General features: G+C 30.1%; 2 protein-coding genes across 2 annotated transcripts in view; one reads left to right on the top strand and one right to left on the bottom strand.

Annotated features, from left to right (window-relative positions):
• Positions 1-18,971, bottom strand: part of LOC125064101 (beta-arrestin-1) — an 81,962-nt gene extending 62,991 nt beyond the window's left edge. The window contains exon 1 of the mRNA XM_047671122.1: positions 18,621-18,971. The gene's annotated coding sequence lies outside the window, so the exon portion shown is untranslated. The remainder of the gene's footprint in view (positions 1-18,620) is intronic.
• Positions 18,972-19,243: 272 nt separating this feature from the next.
• LOC125077667 (protein FAM8A1) lies at positions 19,244-21,304 on the top strand. The gene is made up of 4 exons (XM_047689664.1): positions 19,244-19,677; positions 19,759-19,897; positions 20,024-20,150; positions 20,276-21,304. The coding sequence occupies exons 1-4, from the start codon at positions 19,341-19,343 to the stop codon at positions 20,597-20,599; spliced, it is 927 nt and encodes a 308-aa protein (XP_047545620.1). The 5' UTR covers positions 19,244-19,340; the 3' UTR covers positions 20,600-21,304.
• The last annotated feature ends 44 nt before the right edge of the window (positions 21,305-21,348 follow it).

The following is a 21,348-nucleotide window of genomic DNA, read 5'->3' as shown; positions in this document are numbered from 1 at the left end:
AGTTTCCTCCAAAAAGTATTTTAGACAATTCATTAAAATTGTCTTCAATTTTTAAAGTGAATTTTGTATATACTTTATGACGAATACATTTTGTTATGAATATTTTATATTAATACTTTGTCACAAAAATGGATTCAATATTGTTTTACACGAATACATTTTGTTTAAAACACGTCACGCGCATATTAACATCATTTTCGAAAATAAATAACATTGACTTTAAAAAATATTTATGAAATATAGTCGAATATATTGAAGATACAAATTGGATCTTTTTAAGCATGAGAAAGTGATTTATGAAAATGGATTACGGGATGGCGCAATATATCACAATCTTTTATTGAGCCGAGTTTTCCATCTCATGTCATGACATTTTTGATTATATTGAAAATATTATAATATTTACGTAGTGCATGGTACAAAAATGTAGTTTGATTAATAAAATAATATAGACTTTAAAAGGTTCGAGTTAGTATTCCTCGATTTTTCTGCAAGTTTTTTTTTAAATTTTTGCAATAGAGTAACTTCTCAGTTTCTTGTCGGTACTTGTCGGTAATCATCACTCCAAACAGGTAGCTCACGATTTAAATAGGCTTATTAGTGTTTATTTGAATAGAGAATATATTGATTTGTTTCCGAGCAAGTAATCTCGAAAGTATTCCTTAATTACCAGAACTACTTTTTACCAATTACCATGGTCATCGAAATAGTATAGAAGTTTATGTGATGTAGCTCAATGTAACAGTGTTGCAACAAAGTGGATGCTATAAAAGTCTTCTGCGTGAACAAATGATCCATTTTTCATAGTAATCGATCAAAAATACTCGAAATACTCAAAATTGATCTGAGCGATTGTTTGTAACAGAAAACACATTAATACATTGAACATTGCCTTCTTCATAATATATTTATTTTCAATTTTTCATACTTATCTGTGATTTTTACATTTAAGTTTGATGATCAAGAAATAAATTTGTTGTATTTTATTTTATTTGCATATTTATTGATTTTTTTTATTCAATTTTAACCGCAATAATGCCTTTTAATTTTCACAGCCTTCTAGGAGGTCTTAATTTAGATGTTTATATATATATATATTTTTATGTATCGTCATGATATCGTATGTTCGGTCATGATATCATACATATCTGTAAAATTTCTTAAATATTTGTAATGAGTTTCAAACACAGGCAACGGAACTCTTCAATAAGGCCCAGCAAATCAACCGCGATTGCTACTATATTTTACTATTTATTATTTCTTTAAGTATGAAACGTCGTTATTGTAAACCAATTCTCAATCCTATTATTATCATAAATGTACACCGTTTTATTGAAGATGTTCAAGTAGAATTTACGCCAAGCTTCAGCACAAGTCATACTTGTAAAGGCGTAATGCGTACTTGCGTGCAAGACTATATTATGTAAAAACGTAAATCACATTATAAATATTCATTAGACCAAGAATAGTGTTGAATAATTTCATATGCAAAAATCTGCTGGACGACTTTGCCGTGAATAATAATTAGCATAATCTTTTGGGATTCTACATAAATATATTCTGTCTGCCTAATATAATATACAAACCATTTAATATGTAAAAGGTAGTTATTAACTTAAATATATATGTATGTTAGAAACATAACTTAATAATAAAAATTGAACTATCCCATAAAAATCCATCCCCTACTAGGAATCCCGGGCAGTGCGAGCTTATGATGATCGTGCGAGTTAAATTCATGACCAGGTTTTTAGGCTGTTTTGATATACCACAGAGAACCGACCGCGAGATAAATTTTATTAAACCTCAGTAACCAGGTGCTACACCGGCTTTCGAGCTCGAAATTTCGTTTATGATCCAGGTATTCTTTCCATTGAATCATCCCGATTTTTAAATAAATCTATAAAAATAATCTTGTATTTTGGGTATTTACCAATGCCTGTTATTCACGACTTCTTCCTTATGATTTTCTTAATTATGCCCGTAGATTTAACACACAAACATTCGAATTTCCAGTAAATCTAGAATTTGAATACGACGATTACGTATTGTCAACACTTACTCAAACCAAGATTAAGCTACTAAAGACAATTGAGACCATTAACTATGCTCGATAGGGCGATCGGTAAATAGAAAATGTGTTAAGTAATTAAAAGGACGTTCTCGTGTGCTTCTCTGCAATAAGCTACCATTGCTTTCAGCTGATGTTTTCAAGAATATAGGTCAGGTCAAATAGTCCTGGAGCGAGAATAACAACTCAGTACTGTTTTATTTGCCATACATAATTCTAATTGTGCTTCTGAGTGACAGTGGAAACATGTCATTCCGTTTGAGTACCCTTTGCAGATTGGTGTTGTCTGTTTCGGTTTCGGCTTTATTGTAACTTATGTTTTAATCGTTTAATCGTAGACTGTGTGAACACTGAACCGAGAACAACATTCCTACTATAGTGGTCAATTCTTTCGCATTCCTACTAATTTTTATGTTACTTCAATTAAGGAGAAGTTTCTCAATTCGTCTGTATATATATACTTATGTATGTTCATGTGAAACATGATTGTTTGTCAACAGATTTTCCCATGTCTAAGGTTGTGTTATCGCATTTACAACAATATTGAGCATTTTTAATATTACATTTGACGAGTTTTTGAAGTCGGTTATTTAAATATGAATATTTTTAAAAACGCAATTATTATAATATTCTCTTTAAAATTTGTCATGTTCTTATATGTTAAATAGATGGTATAAATGACTTATTTTAAAAGCTGGCTTCATATCAGCTTATTAAAATGTCAAGATATATTTCAAGAGGTTATTTTTGAAATATATACACATAATATACATATACAATACAATACATACATTATATTTCTAAAACCAAAGAACTCTTTGGTTTGATAAATATAAATGCTTTGAAAAGACCGGTCTGGTCTTTTCGACATCTTATTAAGGTTTCCAATATTTTAAAATAGTTTCCCTAATTTAAACGTTTTAATTTATTAAACTATAAGGTTTTATGAATTGAAACGTGTCCAAATGGACAAGGCGTAGGAGGCTAAGGTCCACAGAGAATTGTGTAGCCGTTAGTCATGATAACATATATGTACTAACTCGACAAATAAACTTAGAGAAAATGAATGATACGGAAATATTTTTTGTTAACACTCCGAAATATAAATTTATTTTTTATTGATTGTCTTTAAAAAATAAATGTTTAGAATTTCAACGCAACTGGTTTCACATTAGAGCCGGATGAATACCGTACCTAATATTTGTTTGATTTTTTTTAAAGAATTGTAAGCAGCATTTTTAAAATGCGGTTTTTAAGGAATTACAAATATACCTATTTACAATCCAAATGAAGCTTAAAACTTGTGTAAGAGTGGGGACGACAAAAGTCCAAGGAGTCTGGGTCGATCCTGCGACTTTTTAAATTGTTAGACGGCGAGTCAACCATTGCGCTATTAACGTTTTGTCTTAGCTAAAAATATATAAAAGTGATTTTTAACCTAATAATAATTAATTATTATTTATTGTGTATGTATGTTTTAGGTGTAAATAGAATAAAATCAGTTTGAGCACTGCACTAAAGAAAAGTCCGTCCACTCTAACTTATTATTTTACATATTTGAGTGGTCGACATAACCAGTACGTTGTATAACACGATATCAGTGTAGTCCATTACGTAGTAGATAAACACATATCAGCTTGTGATACGCGCTCATCCGATGTTATTATCACCATTCATTTACATGTAATATTTTAAATAAAAATATATATAAATCGAATAATGAAATAATTTTCGTAAAATCAACATCAACATCAAGAGACACTGCCCGAACAGTTACTATATAACATGTTTTGGACTCGACTATATTGGAATAATATTGATATCTACCTTTGTAGTCTATGATTGTAATAATATTATAGATATCGATAACATCAAAATTAGGAAATCAAATATTAAAGCAAACAAATTCAAAATAAATATACTTTTGTTTTTTTTTTGTTTTTAGATACGTACTCTTAGTACGTATGTATGTGTATTTTGAAGCTGTACCAAATAGTTATGTATTATTTTACTGATTGAAGTACTATAACACATTAAATGTAAGTAATATTATTTTTTTACAAATAAAGATATTTTTATTTATGTATTGTGTATGTATGTATTATATTCTGTTCGGATATTAATCCTTGAACCGTGTTTCCTGGAAACGCCTTTTGAAGTATCTACGTTCTTCGAATTGCTTGAAACGTAATTCCACACTTAACATAATACTCTTATAACGCACTTGCTAGTTCTTCATATACCTTTAAAATTTAAGTCTTTGTTAAATGAAAAAAAAACACAGAATACAAACAATGGTGGCTGATTTGAATACAATCAAACGGTTATGAACTTTATCATTACTACTATGTAATCCTATGTTTGTTTTTATTTACGTATGCCACTTATCTCGAATAACAATGAAAAAGAAAACCCAGATCGAAAAAAAAGTATATTTATATTTCATATTGTTAAGTTGCAAGCATTTTTATAATAACGTCAAATTGACTATACATTTTTTAATTGGTGTGATGGTAATTTTCGGAAGTTTTATCTATGGTTTTTCAAAAAAATTACTTCATTGTTTGGATTGATATGAACTATTTCAAATGCCTAGCAAATAATATTAATAATAATTTAAATGATGACGTCTTAGACTGACCGTATCATCATTCAATAGGTTACAACAGGCTATAGATTACGACACAAGACAGCTCGTTATGTATTCAACGAATAAACGAGGCGACAATTGAACTGCTCTCGGCGTCTGGAATTTGCTTTTTTCATAAACACAGTCTTCTACCCCGATGACTTATTCCGATTGCTAAAAAAAGGATTCCTTTGACATCGTGTTGAATTCCTCGACGACAAAAAAAGTAAACATTACTATTCAAATAAATTAACCATTTTTTTCCTAGCTTTCTATATTAAGATATACGATTCGTGTCAAGTTGATCAGTATTGTTATATTTGCGTCAAGGCTCTCTGTTCTGAAATATTTGTAATAATGTAGCTTATGTAAACTTTATTATTGAAAAAGTAATGTTTAACATGAAACATCAGTTCATTCATTTTATTAGCATTACATCGTATTTTATACGAATATCCTAGCTATATTTCAAAAGAGCGTATTATTATGGGTGTATGTAAAATAGGCGGATTATTATTGAGCATTAATGTGCAGTTAACATATTTTTCTATTAACACGGAGCAATAAATCCCCCGCACAATCGAAGCGGATCGCAACGTAGATGGGCCAACGCGGGCGTGAAATAGATGCGGATCTCCAATAATTTGCTCATTGAACGGGCGCGCTGATTATATTGCGCCATAAAGAGCGAAACGGCGCCAAGCAGTAAATTTTGCGCTTACGTCGATCGTGAATCGAAATACAGTTCGGATGTTTGATGATCTTTTGAAGCGCACGAGTTGTTAAAACAAGCAAATCTAATTTTAATTAACATCAATACCAGAATTTATTCTGGCCATCGGCTTTGTTATATCTACAAATAGAATAAGCAAACCGTCAACTGCATATAAAGTTACCGAGATCCACACCGACGCGTAATCTCGTTAGCCGCGCGTGCAAGGTTGCATGTGAGAATCGGAACTCGAAACTGTCGCGTCGAGAGGAAGTATCCTATCGCAGTCTCCATTCCCAACTAAATCATAAGTGAATCTTGCCTACTGAACTAACCAGATCGTACAAGACGCGCGTTATATTGTTTGGAGAGTTTCAACTTCAACGTGTAACCTCGTTAGCCAGTGAGAGGAGGGGGTGTAAAAGTCGGACCGAGTGCAGTGGGTTACAAGATGAAAGATCAAGTTATCATAACTAACCACAACTGAATTAGTTCATTTCCACAATCACACGTGTGATATACTAATATAATATGAATACTGGGAATCACTTGTGAGATGATCCATTCAAAACAACTTTTAAGCATCTATTTAATAGAATATATTTATGGTTTTTCACTCACTTCACTCAATTTCAATGTTATTTAAACCAAAACTATTTAACAAAAATTCATTTACTTAATTTTACTCTAAACACACCATATCGATAAATTGAAGTCTATTATTATTAATGAATGCGCATATCTTTTTAATTATTCCCTTAAATATTAATTTTCATTAAAAGAAGAATATTAAAATATTTATTTTCATTAAGAAAGATATGGGTATTCGAATCTTATAAATGTGATAAATATATGTCATCAAAGATAAATTTTTTTTAATCTCAGAATAGATCTGATTTAGACTTTGACAGCTTCACCAAAAACGGTTCAAAATCCATGTACATTCATAAAATAAAATTATGTAGCTACTTATCAAACTATCTTGTATATAACATCGTATTTTTCTACTAGTTACCCTCGAATAAAAGATTAACAATGATAGTTTATATCTACTTAGCTCATCATATACAAACGAGTATAAAATAATTTCAACCGTGCAATTTGCCTGTGGCGTACACATCGACAGAGCTAATTCCTTGCGATTAGTTGACACGGCCGAAATTTGATAAGGTAGATTTCATCATTATTGCACGAGAATACTCACGAGCAAAGCTCATAGATAAATAAGTAGAACATTAAATGTATGAATCGTATATATGTCGAACAATTACTAGCGTTTATGATAACCCTATGAACTAATTTAACTACCGGCTATAAAGTGTTACGATGACATTTTTTATTTAAAACGTAATTGCTTTTATGTAGTACATGTTTTAATGCTATCTGAACAGTTTAATTGGTAAATGAATGGCTTCATTATAACGTATCTCTATTTAAGTACTCATTACAAATAAGAGAATATTTTATTAATTAATGTAAGTACTTTAATAGTACGTATTATTTTTAAAGAATAATAATTTCAAGTTTTGTAGCTGCCGAGTTTCTCGCTAATGCCACTTGGTAGAACGCTTAATAAATATTATAAAATGATTGAAATGTGTGCTTGTAAGAGACTATTTTAATTTAATTTTATATCCGGGTTTATAAAGCAAAAGAATAATAGTAAGTATAAGAATAATAATAAGTAGTAGAATACATAATAAGATCTCTAGTGACATCATAAAATAAATTGAGAAACCTTTATTAAAACATGCCCTTCATTTATTCCATGTACTACAACAACTATATCTCATTATACTATAATATTGTATTATGTCGGTTGTTAGCAGCAACAAAACTGCGTGAAAATTTTCTCTCAATCAAACTAGTTCTTAGTTTGAAATTCAGTTGTAAAATTCAACAATCACATCCTCATATGAAATTAAATAAGAAATAATTAAAAAAAACAATAAACAATGTCTTAAATTTTTATATATAACAGCGATAACGATTTAGTTCCAAAGTGATCAAGTCTAAAATGGCACTGCGGTCACGTTAAATCGGTGTTAGGTCACGTACGAGTAAAGCGAAAATAAACCGGAGGGTAGACAAACATGAACGCGATCCATCTTCACTTGCTCCTTCATCCATACCATCAATAACAAACACGTTGGCATGATTTATTGTATACAAAATATTCTCGTAACAACTTAAACAAACAAGCTACTATCAGGATTCTTTTAATTTTTCTTTAAAATAAAATTAATTACGACCACCGCCGGTCTTTGCGCAAATATTTAATTAAGAACGCGGCAACTTCTTAAGAGAAAAGTGAAAGAAATGCCTTTATTTCATATTATAGGAAGGTTCTAGTTATAATTTACTCCGCCTACAGCGAAGTAACTTTGAAATGAGATTTAATTTATTTTCATCCGTATAGACAATATTAAAAGTTCGTATTTATTAAAATATTTCGTAAATTAATAAATCAAAACCATTGAACCGAATACCATTTTTTATACTATACTTATACAATATACATGTATAGGGAGTATTAGCTAGTATAAGATATATTTATATTTTAAGGATATGGAGTAAGAGGTTGGCTAATATTATAGTTTTACCATATGATATTTTATTAATAATTACATAATATAAGCTATTCGTATAACGCATTAAATATTTGGTTATTTATTTCTGAAGATAGACAGTCGAAGTTGAGAACGCGTCGAAAGAAATAGTGGCCAACAAGTACAAGCACACTAATAAATTAGTATGACGCTGTCACTCACACCTCACTGTCACAAATTGGCCCGTTTGTTTTAGCCTTAGATTTATAAAATTCCAAGCAATAAATATCGAGCCAAGCGATCTACATACTAGCGAATACATTTTACTACACCTTCAATTTTGTTATACATGTTATAAGCGTCGTATAACATCTTCGAAAGTATTGATCAAATTTTGCCAAACATTCAAAAAATAAATGCGAGTTTTTACGTATATAAAATATACAATTAATAACTTATTTCATATTTATATATAATTATAATGTGATATTCTTTGAATTAAAGTTAACATTCACTTAATTCCATACAATTAATATTGAATGCTGTAGCAACTTATTTGGTCCACAAAGATGTCACAGCATTTTCCTGTACCTTATAATTGTGACCGTATTGAAGTATTAAGCATCTGAACTGATAAGTTTAATTCAGATTTCATTAATAAATTATGCTTCATAAATACGTACCTATAAATTCGTCCATGGATGGACAGCTTTAAGTATGTATGTATTTCAAACTTATGAATAAAAATAAATCATTATTTCGTATCGAAAATTAATAATAACAGAAGTGTTGTGATCAGTTCTTAATGTTGTAGTTTCAATGTTAGGAAAAGAGGTTAACCGCCATTGACGCAAGACCGCAATTATTGAGACCCGTTTGATAACTGTATTAATGACTAAAAGTTTTATATAATATGTAATTTTGTAAACAAGTATCATATAGGGTTTCGCGCATATAGCGACACAGTCGATCCGCAGGCGACGCTTGAAAACCGCTAATTCCCGCATTGAATTGAATTGACACAAAGTGAATTTGTTTATTACGTATTCATGTCCTACTTCTTCTTAACTAACAATCATGAAATTTGCGTACACCTTGTCAGGGATACAGAAAAGGACATAGGATAACGAACACCCCGAGAGCACAAAGGATATCTGTCCCTGATCTCGGACGGGGGGAGCCGCGGCCGGAAACTATAATATATTTAACATGAGTTACGATTTGGCGCCGATGCGGTTGCAGTGTCATATAAACGAAGCCTAAGTACAGCATTGTTTGAAACACAATACTTAAAATATCTTATAGTATTTAAATAGAATATATGTATATACAGCACTCGGGTAGTAACAAAAATCATTTCGTAATCGAAACGGACAATACCAACTAAGAGGAACCTCCAGAAAGCACTAAACTTTCACTTATTTTACTGAGATATATTATGTTATTAATATCAAATAATTTAATAAAGATCTATCGTATTAATTGTAATCGAAAATAAATCTAACGAAAAACAAACCCGTATAAACGAAAGATGACAATGAATTGAAATAACACTCATTAGCAAGTTAAGTTTTCATTAATTACTAAAAAGCTATTGTATAAATGCTTTACACTGCTCCCTTAACGGAACGACACGGCGATGTCTTTGTATACAGTATTGACCTGATGAATACAAAAAAGATTTCGAAAGAACTGGAATCCAAGTTACAATAAAGTACTCGATTTCTTGGAAACAATCAATTGACTACACCAAGCATAAAGCGCTCGTGATAAAAAGTGGAATGTTTGAAATTGTAATTCACTCGATGTTATCAAGGAAGTACATCACCGAACGGATCCATCAAAATGACCAGTAAAAGAAAACAGCGTAAAGTTTTTAGTGGAATTCTTCGGCATCGTAACGAGCTAGCTGATTGGTGTGACGTCACCGATGTGTTCACGTGTAACGCTTATCTGTTTTCGGTTGGGAGCGCATTCCACTGAGTACTTCTCCCTATTCTATATTTATAGTTCAGTGCTTTACGTTACAACTATATGCCGTAAAAACCGTTCCACTCACTACATATTCGAATCTTAAAATTCAATTGATGTTTTTGTAATACTTAAGATACGGTTAACTTTTACACGATATAATTGTGAATAAATTCAAACAAATTAAAATAAATTAATTAATATCACTTGTTCTTTGTTATGTGTGAAAAAATTAAGCAAGTAAAATATTTGACATAAAAACCCTTCCAAATTTATTTCCCTAGTTCTTAGCAGGTCAAGGTGTAATTTTCATTTCGACTATCAATCAATAAGTGCAAAGCTTCTAGGTACAATGAATAAATAATTTAGAATTTGAATTCGTGGCATTTGAAATCAGAAAAAGCTACAGTAAGACCCTACGGAAACAATCACTTGCGGCATTCTTGATGACCCATGACTGACAACATGATGATCCCCGCTGTACCTCGTTTCCGACATGGGATCGTTGTTCTCATCAATCTCGGTTGGATGATTTGTATCTAAAACGCCTACATCTATTTAGAATGGATCTCGAAGTGATGTAAATAAAGAATAAAATTAACGTAATATCTGATTTACTACTTTTTTATTTTAGTTTTAGAAACTATATTTTCTTCAGTTCTCATACTGACCAAGCTTCGTCACACATTTAATACTACAAATACCAAGTTCTTTTAGCTATGATTTACAGTTATAATATTCATGCAGATTAATGTTTTCTGCTATTTTAAAATCTATTCAACAAAATCTTTTGACAAAAACATAATTTATAAATGATAATTTTACCTTAATAAGGAAAGAAAACTCGTCTTAATGTATGGGTGTGATCAATAGCGTTTTATATTAACATGTAATAGAAACATAAAGGTCGATAAGAAGGACATGTAGAGTTTTCATTGAAAACCATATATAAAATTTCAAATTAAAAAACAAACGTAATCTCTCATTGATGAGATTGTTGGTTGGCTATTTTTTTATCTCAATCACGTTTAAATTATTGGACGGATTCAAACAAAATTTGGTACGAAAATTGATTAAATGTCGTAGAATATAAAAAAAAACAACTCAACACAATACAATCAGACCGGAAATTGCCCAATTCCCTTTCGTTTTTCATGAAATACTTTTATCATTTCTGTAGGAATATCTTCATAAAAATGGACATGCCATTTTGACCATTATATTATGTATTTAATTTTAAAGTATTATTTCATTTTATAAAAAGTAGTGTAGTGTAGTCGCAGTGGCCTTTTAAGAGCCAGTCTCAGTAGTCCAGACTAGCGGCCTCTTTAAAGTACGTCTTGACGGAAAAGACCACACTCGACTAAAAATAAACTTTAAAATCATTTAAAGTTGTTGAAATAGTTTTGCTAAAACTTCTCACTGCATTTCATTTCGTGTCAAGTTTTCAGATTCCTGCACGACTCTGAATCTCGTCGAGGATCGTTCATGCTGTTTCTGGGCTGGTATGATGCATTTTATAGAATGTTTTCGCGACTGTGGTCCGCGTCTTGTGCAGTCAAACACACAACTTCAGAGTTGTTCCCTTTTGGAGTTCATTGTCTACCTCATCGTTCAAGTAGACTACGTATAGATGTTTACAATTTATTTTAATGTCTACTATTTATATTTTGTTTTATTTAGTATAATTTTCCTGAGAGTTGAACAGTAAATAACACCATTAAACCCTGAATAGTTCTTTTTACTTATTTGGAAAAAACATTATACTTTAAGCTTTACATACCAACTTTGCTATCAGAAAAACAATATAATTTGCAGCGTCAGAAGAAAGATGGGTTTGCTTTACTGTACACCAATATACAAAAAAACATTACTAAAAAAATACATTACTAATAATTTACGTCGAGCTCAGCGGTGGCCGGAAACAACTAATTTTATCTACAGTCATCTATTCTACATATAAGTTGTTTATGTTAAAAGATTTAATTTTGTCAGTTTTAAACATAACCTTTTAATTTAAATTTCAAACTCCTTTTTAAATCGAAACGCATTTCCATACTGTCTACTCATTTGTTTATAATTGGAATCAATCGATATCAAGTATAAATTTGTTTTTTAATAACAGAACGTCTACAGATAAATATTATTCGGTGTGAATATAATTTAACATTATCCCAATATTGACAATATCTGTTGCGCCTGTGTTCAAATTAAATGATAAAGTAATTCAAACAAATATGTCTTGACATCATAATATCTACGTCGACGTCAATATAAAATGAGATCAAAGAAACAAAATTTATAATTAACTTTGGATATATCTAACTCTGTTTTTTTTCAACATGTTTACAGTCACTTTTTAGCATAAATCTTCTTTAAAAGTTTAGGACTAATTGATTCATGGCTGTACCTACATTCGTAAAAAAGTATCTGGCATCAAGTAAAGATAATACTCGTAAAATGGCCAAAAAAACAAACATCGTCGTTCTGCGTTTGACGTCAAATCGCATAGAGATCAAAGTCACGGTGTTCATATGAAAATTGACGAGTTCAACTGATACTATATTACGTCTACCATTACGACAGGATACGTATGAAGCATATACATATACATTATCTTTGCTTTTGATGTCATTTACAGACAACACGTACAAATCAGAAAAATGAAACACACAAACTCAAACAGGTGAAATACTATGTAGTCCTCATTTTACCTAACTACGTTGCCATCGCCACCACCGCAGTTAATTTAAATAAATTAAGTAGATATGATAAATAAATACAATAAAATTATAATTATTTATCCTGCATTAAATAAACATACGATATTTTGAAAATTAGAAAACGTAATTATAATGGTTATGGTTACAATCCTATCATCCTTTGTGCTAGAATTTAATACAACAATGTTTTGTAATTGTAATATTCACAATGTCCGTCATCTGTGTTTCTAGACAATGGTATAATACCATTGATAGCAAATCGTCAATAGTTAAATTTTCAAACAATTTACTTAGGCTTTTTCAATGATATAATTAAAATAAAGTAAGTTTTCTTTTAATATAAAAAAATACTTTTATTCATACTTTTATATTATTACATAAATACGCTTATGTAACTTTTTATATTTATATACATGCAATTTTATTAATAGCATAGGTGGCTCAGTGGATATCACATTGATATTAAATTAAAAATACAGGTATAACTGTAACGTAATACTGTAATGTGACTATGTATATGTATTCATACCGTAAACAATTATATGGCGAATGAATGAAAATATCTAACACGACAACATAAATACTCATCCGATGAGAATGATAATCTAATCAAATGTTTGGTCACCATTTACGACAAACATGCCGCATTACTTAGCGCCTAATTATGGCTCACTTAGTTTACATTTTCTCGCAACGTCGTCTATAGCCTATTCCAATGAAAGTAAGAAAAAAGATAAACAAACTTAGATTTACGTATTTCATGCGATTTGCTAATCATTCAACTATATTGTGCACTACTAAGAGCTTGTGATTGATATATATATAATACAACACTGTTACACTTAACTACTTATTTCCACTTTAATTTTACTTTCAAAATTTCGATAACAGTTTCGTCGACGTTCATTCAGAACGCCATTTTCTCGCAAATCCATAGTGAATATCATAGATTTATCAAGCTTTCAACCAACGATATCGCGTCAATTAACTGTCAAATGTTTGTTAATTTGACTTTTTCCTGTTATGGTTGGAATAGAGTGTACATGTTTTTATTTTTATCACTTCTCTTAAACTTCGTCTCTTTAAGTTGACAATGGTCACACCCAAAGGGAGAATCCCTAAGGGTGTTATTTTTTACAATCCCTTAGGCGTGGCTCGCATACCTTTTACAGTATAGGTAATTAGTTTCATCTGTTTTTGCTATACCTTTATTTTAATGTATGTTTAATTTTCACATGTGTCTCTAATATTCTTATCGATTACGTAATACATATCTTATAAATATAAACAAAATGGCATCTCGGTACATTTATGGTTACGCATCACGCTAAGTCTACTGAAGATAACAAGTCGCGGCCTTTATTTATTACTCTTTAGGAGACCAGTGTTACATATACATATCTACTAATAACCTAACCACAGATACAATACACGGCAATAAAAAAGAAATCTAGTCCAACCAGACCAAGTTGCGACTAAATGTTAGTAGGTACCTACTACTTAAACAAGAGACCTTATAAGTATTAACAAAATGTAGAAATTAAAAATGTCTATAATAATTCATATCTATTTAAAATCTTATTATCTTACACGTAGGAATCCAGCTTTGTCCTGAAATGTTAAACTAGGTCTGGTCGAGACTAGACTCTAGATATATAAATAAGGAAGTGATTCTTATAATTTGGTAAGTGTGCTTTAATATTTTAAATGGTATCATTAACAAATACATAAAGATAACTTCCATTATCTAAAATTAAACTGAAGACGCAGATTGAAACCGCAGGATTCGGAGGTCGGTCGGTCCGTAATTATAGAAATAATTTATTGCTTTTTTTATTTATTACAAGTCATAATATTAATTTTAATTATCGAGTATAATTAATGTTTAAACTATTTTTGTACAAAATATTATACATTTTTTAATACTCCGTTCCACTTAATTTCATTCGAAAGTGCTGAAAGTTATTTAGCTCTTAGAGGATCCATTATGAGTTTTAAAGATATTGAGTTCGCCCAAAAACAACTTGAAATTCGAAACAGGTCTTTGAAGTGGCACTTTTATTAGACCGCCAATTTTAGTTATTATTCATTGAAGTTTTTGATGTTTCGAGAAGTTTTCGTTTAAACAAGTCGTTAACGTTTTTCAAGCAAATAAGGTTGAACTGAAATCGCATAATAATATCATTAAGTAATTATCTATGTTCAAAGATTCTAGTCTTACTACTAAGAGAAGTAAGGCACTTCTTAAATTGCTGATATTCCATCAGGACTTTAGATTTTTTCCCCTTTGCCTGTCCGAATCCGATTTTGCGTTCATGCTCTTTAAATATTTCTACTAGTACATAGTAATATTTTTATATTATTTACATATATATTTTAATTATCATTACCGCTTATTATGCTGTACATTCAACCATAATTTCAATGGCAACCTATTTGTTTTTCCAACTACCTACCTAATAAATTAAAAACCCAAAATATTGATTAAAAATACATTATTCTTTCTATATAATATAATACCACTGATGATAACAAACCGTGTTAATATTCGTGTATTTGCATGTAAAATATATATATTATACGTATAATTGTAAACAGTTGATACGTACAATGTTATGCAATTAGATTAGTAAAAGGATGACCTACTGAATTTATCGAAACTTATATTCAACAAATATTTTTTAAAATAAGATTCTACCTGTATATTTCGATCATTTTACATAAACGTATAGTATGAAATACATATATAAATTACTGTCCTTCGCCGCGTCTATTTGTATATATTTATACATTGCGAGTACGAACATTGTATGCAAATTAACTAATGTTATGACATTTGTCGATTAAGTCGGAAATATCGTGGCACCTGAGAGCTTCCTTTGCGAGCACTGTATGTGAAAATAGTTTGTATATTTATATGACAATTGTATATATATATTGACATTGTAAACTATTTCGTCAAAATTTTTAGAAAAAAATACGCTCTGTCTTTCTACATAGTAGGTACTTGCTACTCGTGCGAGGCCAGAGCGGTTCCTTATTAGTAATTAAACGATCATACCGTTCCCACGACATAGTTAACAATTTTAATCAGAGAGGAAACTTAACCAGTGCTGTGTGATGAAATAGTAATAAATTAACGTTCGTCTTTAACATTATTGATACACTAATCAGATAACCAGTCGTGCTATGACTCAGCTGTTTGATAGGGATCTTTCTAAGTAACGATATTTCGAATACAAAATGTGAGAGGTCAGTTCTGTGAAATCGTAGAGTTTGCGTATGAATCGTTTATTAAATTATTAATAGATTATAAGAAAAATATTGTATAAATTAAATACTTTTTATTTTATATATTTATTAAATAAAATAAATTTACATCGAGTATATCGACGGTTTACTCGATGTAAATGTTTCGTATTAATTGGATAAGCAGTTTTACGTCTTGCGCAAATAAAACTTTTTTTATAATAATAGAGAAAAAAATATTCTTTGAAGTAATGAATTACATAATCAATGCTTATACGGACAACGAAAAGCATTTGTAGTAAACCTAGAAACTTATTATATAATATAGCATTGATACAATTTTTAAATACATTATACTTGACAATAAAATGGCAAGTTCCGGCTTCATTTTTTATTATTTTATGCAAAATTAAAATATCGTTTAACGCTACTATGCAGTAAATACTCCGTGGTACTTAAAAACTGTCGACGTTGCACCAAAATCTTGACATCGCAACGTGAATCATAGGCTTCAAGTGGGTAGTCGGAGACGCGCATATCGTAATTAAGGGAGTCTTCCCTCTGTAGGGTGGAAAAGTGCAAGCAAATGAGGGGGATCGTTGCTTGGTGAATCACAAATGCACCTTAAATATGCAGTTCTTTTGACGTGATTTTCAAAATATTCAACATCGCTTTTCTTTTAAAGACCTCCATAAAATAGGGAAGGAAAGAGTTGAACTATTTTTTTTTTTATTTCTATCTTTGTGTTAAAGTTTAAACATAAATTATTAAGCCAAGTATTTTTATCAAGTGTAATCAACATACGAATATTGATGATACGAGCCGTGCTTGACATTTAAATAGGGAAGGAAAGAGTTGAACTATTTTTTTTTTATTTCTATCTTTGTGTTAAAGTTTAAACATAAATTATTAAGCCAAGTATTTTTATCAAGTGTAATCAACATACGAATATTGATGATACGAGCCGTGCTTGACATTTTATAACGAAATACCAACATATCCGATGTATATTTTATCTCATTTAGTACATCGTCACCTATGGCTTAATTTACAGTGTAAATACATAAAGAAAATATGTTTCTAATAAAATTTGTAACCTTTATAAAACCGAGCAAATACGCGGGGCACTTCCAGGGTTCGTATTGTAACTCATAATTCACGTCACGACCGGACCATGAGTAAGAGGCGCGTAATGCAGCCGAGGCCCGCCGCGTGCGCAGTAAATATTAATTAGGACAATCGGCGCCAACTCTTTGAACCATCCGAGACTCATTCCATCTCTGTGGCTATAACACACTAAGTTGTAAACCATCTGACAATAATGATATAGTGGTTTAATAATAACATTAACATGACGCAATGGAAATAGCAGAACGTCCAACTGTTATAAGTGAACCAAAATTAAAGTAATTGGACGAAACAAATATGTTTCGTTGGTCATGACATTATATTTCATAGTTCAACGATTCGTAGAGCGGATATCATGAGATACGCCTTTCGATGACGCATGGTCAAAGATTATATCGGGCAAAAATATGCCGAATTAGCCAATCGGCGAATTAACTTTCCGCGAAGATATCAATCAGCCAACTTCTTGAATTTTAAAGGGCATCACATTTAAAATGTGCTGCAATTAATAAAAGTCACATATTATCAAAAATATTATTAGCATTGTCATTGTGACAGCTAGTTAAAGAATTAAGTTTGAGTGTTTCACATAATTAAAAAAATTATGAATTACATTATCTTATAAAGGATTAATAATCTGTTATTTTTTGTAGGCATGTAAAAAAAAAATAACTAAACTAAAACGGAAATTCATGTGAAGTTAGGTTTCTTCAAATATTTTATAGAGATTAAATTTGTATTTTATCTCTCTAAAATATATGATGTAGAAATGTATCATGTAACTTAGTAGGTATTCTTTCTTTGAAATATTAATAGTTGACGTCCGATGAAGAGAATTGAATACATATTATATTTTTTGAAACTGAATCTTTTTTTATGTCAATTCAATTATGTTTTGAACACAAACTACATACAATGATTATTTATTTAACATCAACATTTATTCTTATATAACATTTTTGATGGGAATTGACATTTGTGCTATTTTAATATAATTTAAATCCTTAAAAATTACTTTTTAATAGGTACATAAAAACACAAAATAACAGACCCTGCTTTATATAAAGATAATAACTTTATCAAGTTATAATAGAAGAACACGAAAAAGGAAAAATAAAATGTTCTTTTAACATAAAATGACAAAATTATAATCCTCATAATCTTGGCAATGTTCTACAATTGAGAAGTAAAAAGATAAAAAGTTTTTTAAAATGATTTAATCTTTATCAATGAGATATAATACTAAAAAGATAAGGTGGAATATTTTATAGTGACTTATGTAAATAAAAAAAATGATATATTAATAATTCAGCAAATAAAGGGTACAGTGACCCACATAAGTACTCGAGCAAAAAGTATATTCAAGGCTACAAGATATATCACGCGTAGTATTCACGTAAAGAGCTTGTTAAGAGATGTTTACCATGATAATTTATTTATTTTTTTAAAACTTTAGTAACCTAAAATATTATTGTCGATAAAATTGTTTTAGATTATAATAATTTCGGTATGAAAACGGTAATTTTTAAACTTTCAACTTTTCTGATAATAATTACGTAGTTAGGATTGTTTTTAAAAGTATACTTACGTGTGGCTGCTCACGGAACAACTGCTTTTTATATTTATTATGTATTAACAGACACCCATTGGGCACATCGCATTGCACTGGGCGAAAAATACAGTAAATTACCGATTGATCCGGCCACAACTGTTTCTCGTTTACGACGAATTTATAAAAAAGTATACACAGACACCAAAATTTTGTTTTCAGCTGAAACGTTAACTACAGAAGAAACAAAATTAAAAACAACTTTAAACATACAATTGGCGTTTATACGAACAATCCCATCGCTTTTACACAAATGTCCACACCAAACTCCACAAAATCAAGGGAATATTGCGCACGCATCCGGTGGACGGATGACAAGCGCAATTTGACGGCTCGTTGCTACAAACTTGCCAGCATAACTGTTCGATCTTTAACTTTCATTACACTACTTAACTCTGAATAATAAATTTACTCATAAATTTAACAACTGGGTAGTGAATACTCCTTTTATTTAGAAAATTACCATCGTATTGTTCTTGTTTGATTAGATGGTATTAATACCCTAGATACCTCTTATAATATACTGATAACATTCATAAAAGTCGATAACAATATATAGTGTCAATTTGTCACTCTTGACAACTTGACATTGACAATTATATTGCAAGATTTCAATAAAATAACAAAACTGACGTGTACTCATTGTTGTATTACTATTGAGAAATTTCGAGTTTCATGTAGTTTGTAAATATAAACACAATGTCGGATACCGAGAGGCTCGTAGACAATGGTGACCCTTCGAGAGAAACTTCAAATACTGGCTCTGAAGGTGACCGGCCAGCAACATCGGAACGGGATGCATATTTTCATGCACTTCGTCTATGGATCCAGCAGGCACAGATGTATCAAAATATATCAACTTGTTTCCCCTACTATATGATGACATTGCAGGGACTTCAAAACAGCCCGACGAATGTTCCTTTACTCAATAATAACTATCAATTTCAAGGACAACAGTTTCCTTTTCAAGTACAAATTCCTCCTCGACAAGCAGCTGAAAATCAAGTTCCAGGTGACCCTCTATCTCCAGCTGAAAGTATGTTGAACATTGATCTGTACAAAAATATTTATATATTGTAAAAATGTAATTTTATTAAATACCTATGTTGAATTTCAGTTATAGCGAGACATGGTGGATTTGAGTATGTTATTCCACCTTTGTATAAGAGGCTATTGGCAGAGTTTATTGATTTTATGCTGCTGTTTATTCTGAAACTTATTGTCACATTCATAGCAGTAGACATGTTTGAATTAATGTAAGTAGTAATTTATATATAAATTTCACTAATTTAGGAAAAAATTTAAAGAATATGTTTCATGAAGCCAAATTATCTGAGGAAGTCTAGCTTTCATCAACTACATTAAATAAACTTTTTTTTCAGTGATCTTGATAAGTTTGATTTCTACAAATTCAGTGAACATTATGATGATTATAAGTATGCCATGGAACTCACATCAGAAATACTTCTTTTAGAAATAATATACAGAATATTAGTATGCATATTTGAGGTATGTTGCTACTATTATTATATATATATATATATATATATATATATATATAATTTTTAACAGTATTTACACATATAATAATATTATGTACGCAAAAGTTTAAAAATGTTATAATTTTGTTTAAGGCATTCTGCTTAAGTGGAAGTGTTGGTCGGACAGGAGGTGCAACTCCTGGAAAAGCATTACTTGGCCTAAGAGTTGTCACAGCATCTGCTGTCTTACCAGTTGAAGGCAGACCCAAAGAAACAGTAATATTATACCCTGGCAAACCGCTCAGTTTCATTGTAGCATTATTCAGATCACTAATGAAGAATTTCTTAATATCACTTTTGTTTCCTCTATGTGTTGTGCTTTTCGTTTTTCGTCATAATCGTACAGGGTATGATTTATTGTGTGGTGTTGTAGTTGTTGAAGAAAATATGTTTCCACCACGACGACATGCACCATAACTTTGCATATAAAAAGGAATTAAACATCCTGCAAAAATATATTAATACAAGCTTTTATGTAAAAATATCTCTATAGAACCTAAATAAAACAAAAAAAATATGTCAATATGAAGTCTGATTTTCTGGAAAGAGTTACCAAAATCAATTAGCAGTATGATAAAGAAGAACATGTTTTTGTAGGATGTTTCATGATTATCAGCAATGTTATGCAAACCTCAAAAATTAGTTGGTAAAACTATGTTCAATTAATTAACATTTTATTAAATTGACCTTAAATTTATCATTTTATATGAAAATACATTTAGCATTGCCAGGAGCTAAAGGCACCATCTATTTTATTCATTGTCATTTTTTAATAAATTCTCTCATTTTCCTAGCATTGATAATAATATATTGTGCCATTGCTTTATGCAATATAGAAATATTATCGTAAATTGAAGGAATAAATATCATTGTACTATTTTTAGGAAACAGAATAAATGTTGTTATGCACTCAAATATTCTTTTAGTAAAATATTATTGTAAAAATATTTTAGTCTAGGTAATTTTTATCATTCTGATTAAACATAACTTATTATTTATATTAGAATCAAAATATTTTTAAAGAAATATTTAAGAACATTGAAATACTGGGGTAATATTGTATATTTTTAATGTGTAGATACAGTAGCTCAGATAGGAATGATTTGTGATAATTTTTAACATTTTATCAAACACTATTATAAATATATTTCATACGAAATTAAATA

Source organism: Vanessa atalanta, chromosome 1 (assembly GCF_905147765.1).
Source record: "Vanessa atalanta chromosome 1, ilVanAtal1.2, whole genome shotgun sequence".
In the NCBI taxonomy this organism is placed as follows: Eukaryota; Metazoa; Arthropoda; class Insecta; order Lepidoptera; family Nymphalidae; genus Vanessa; species Vanessa atalanta.
Note: the sequence above shows the minus strand (reverse complement) of the source record. Positions and strands in the feature narration are given on the sequence as shown.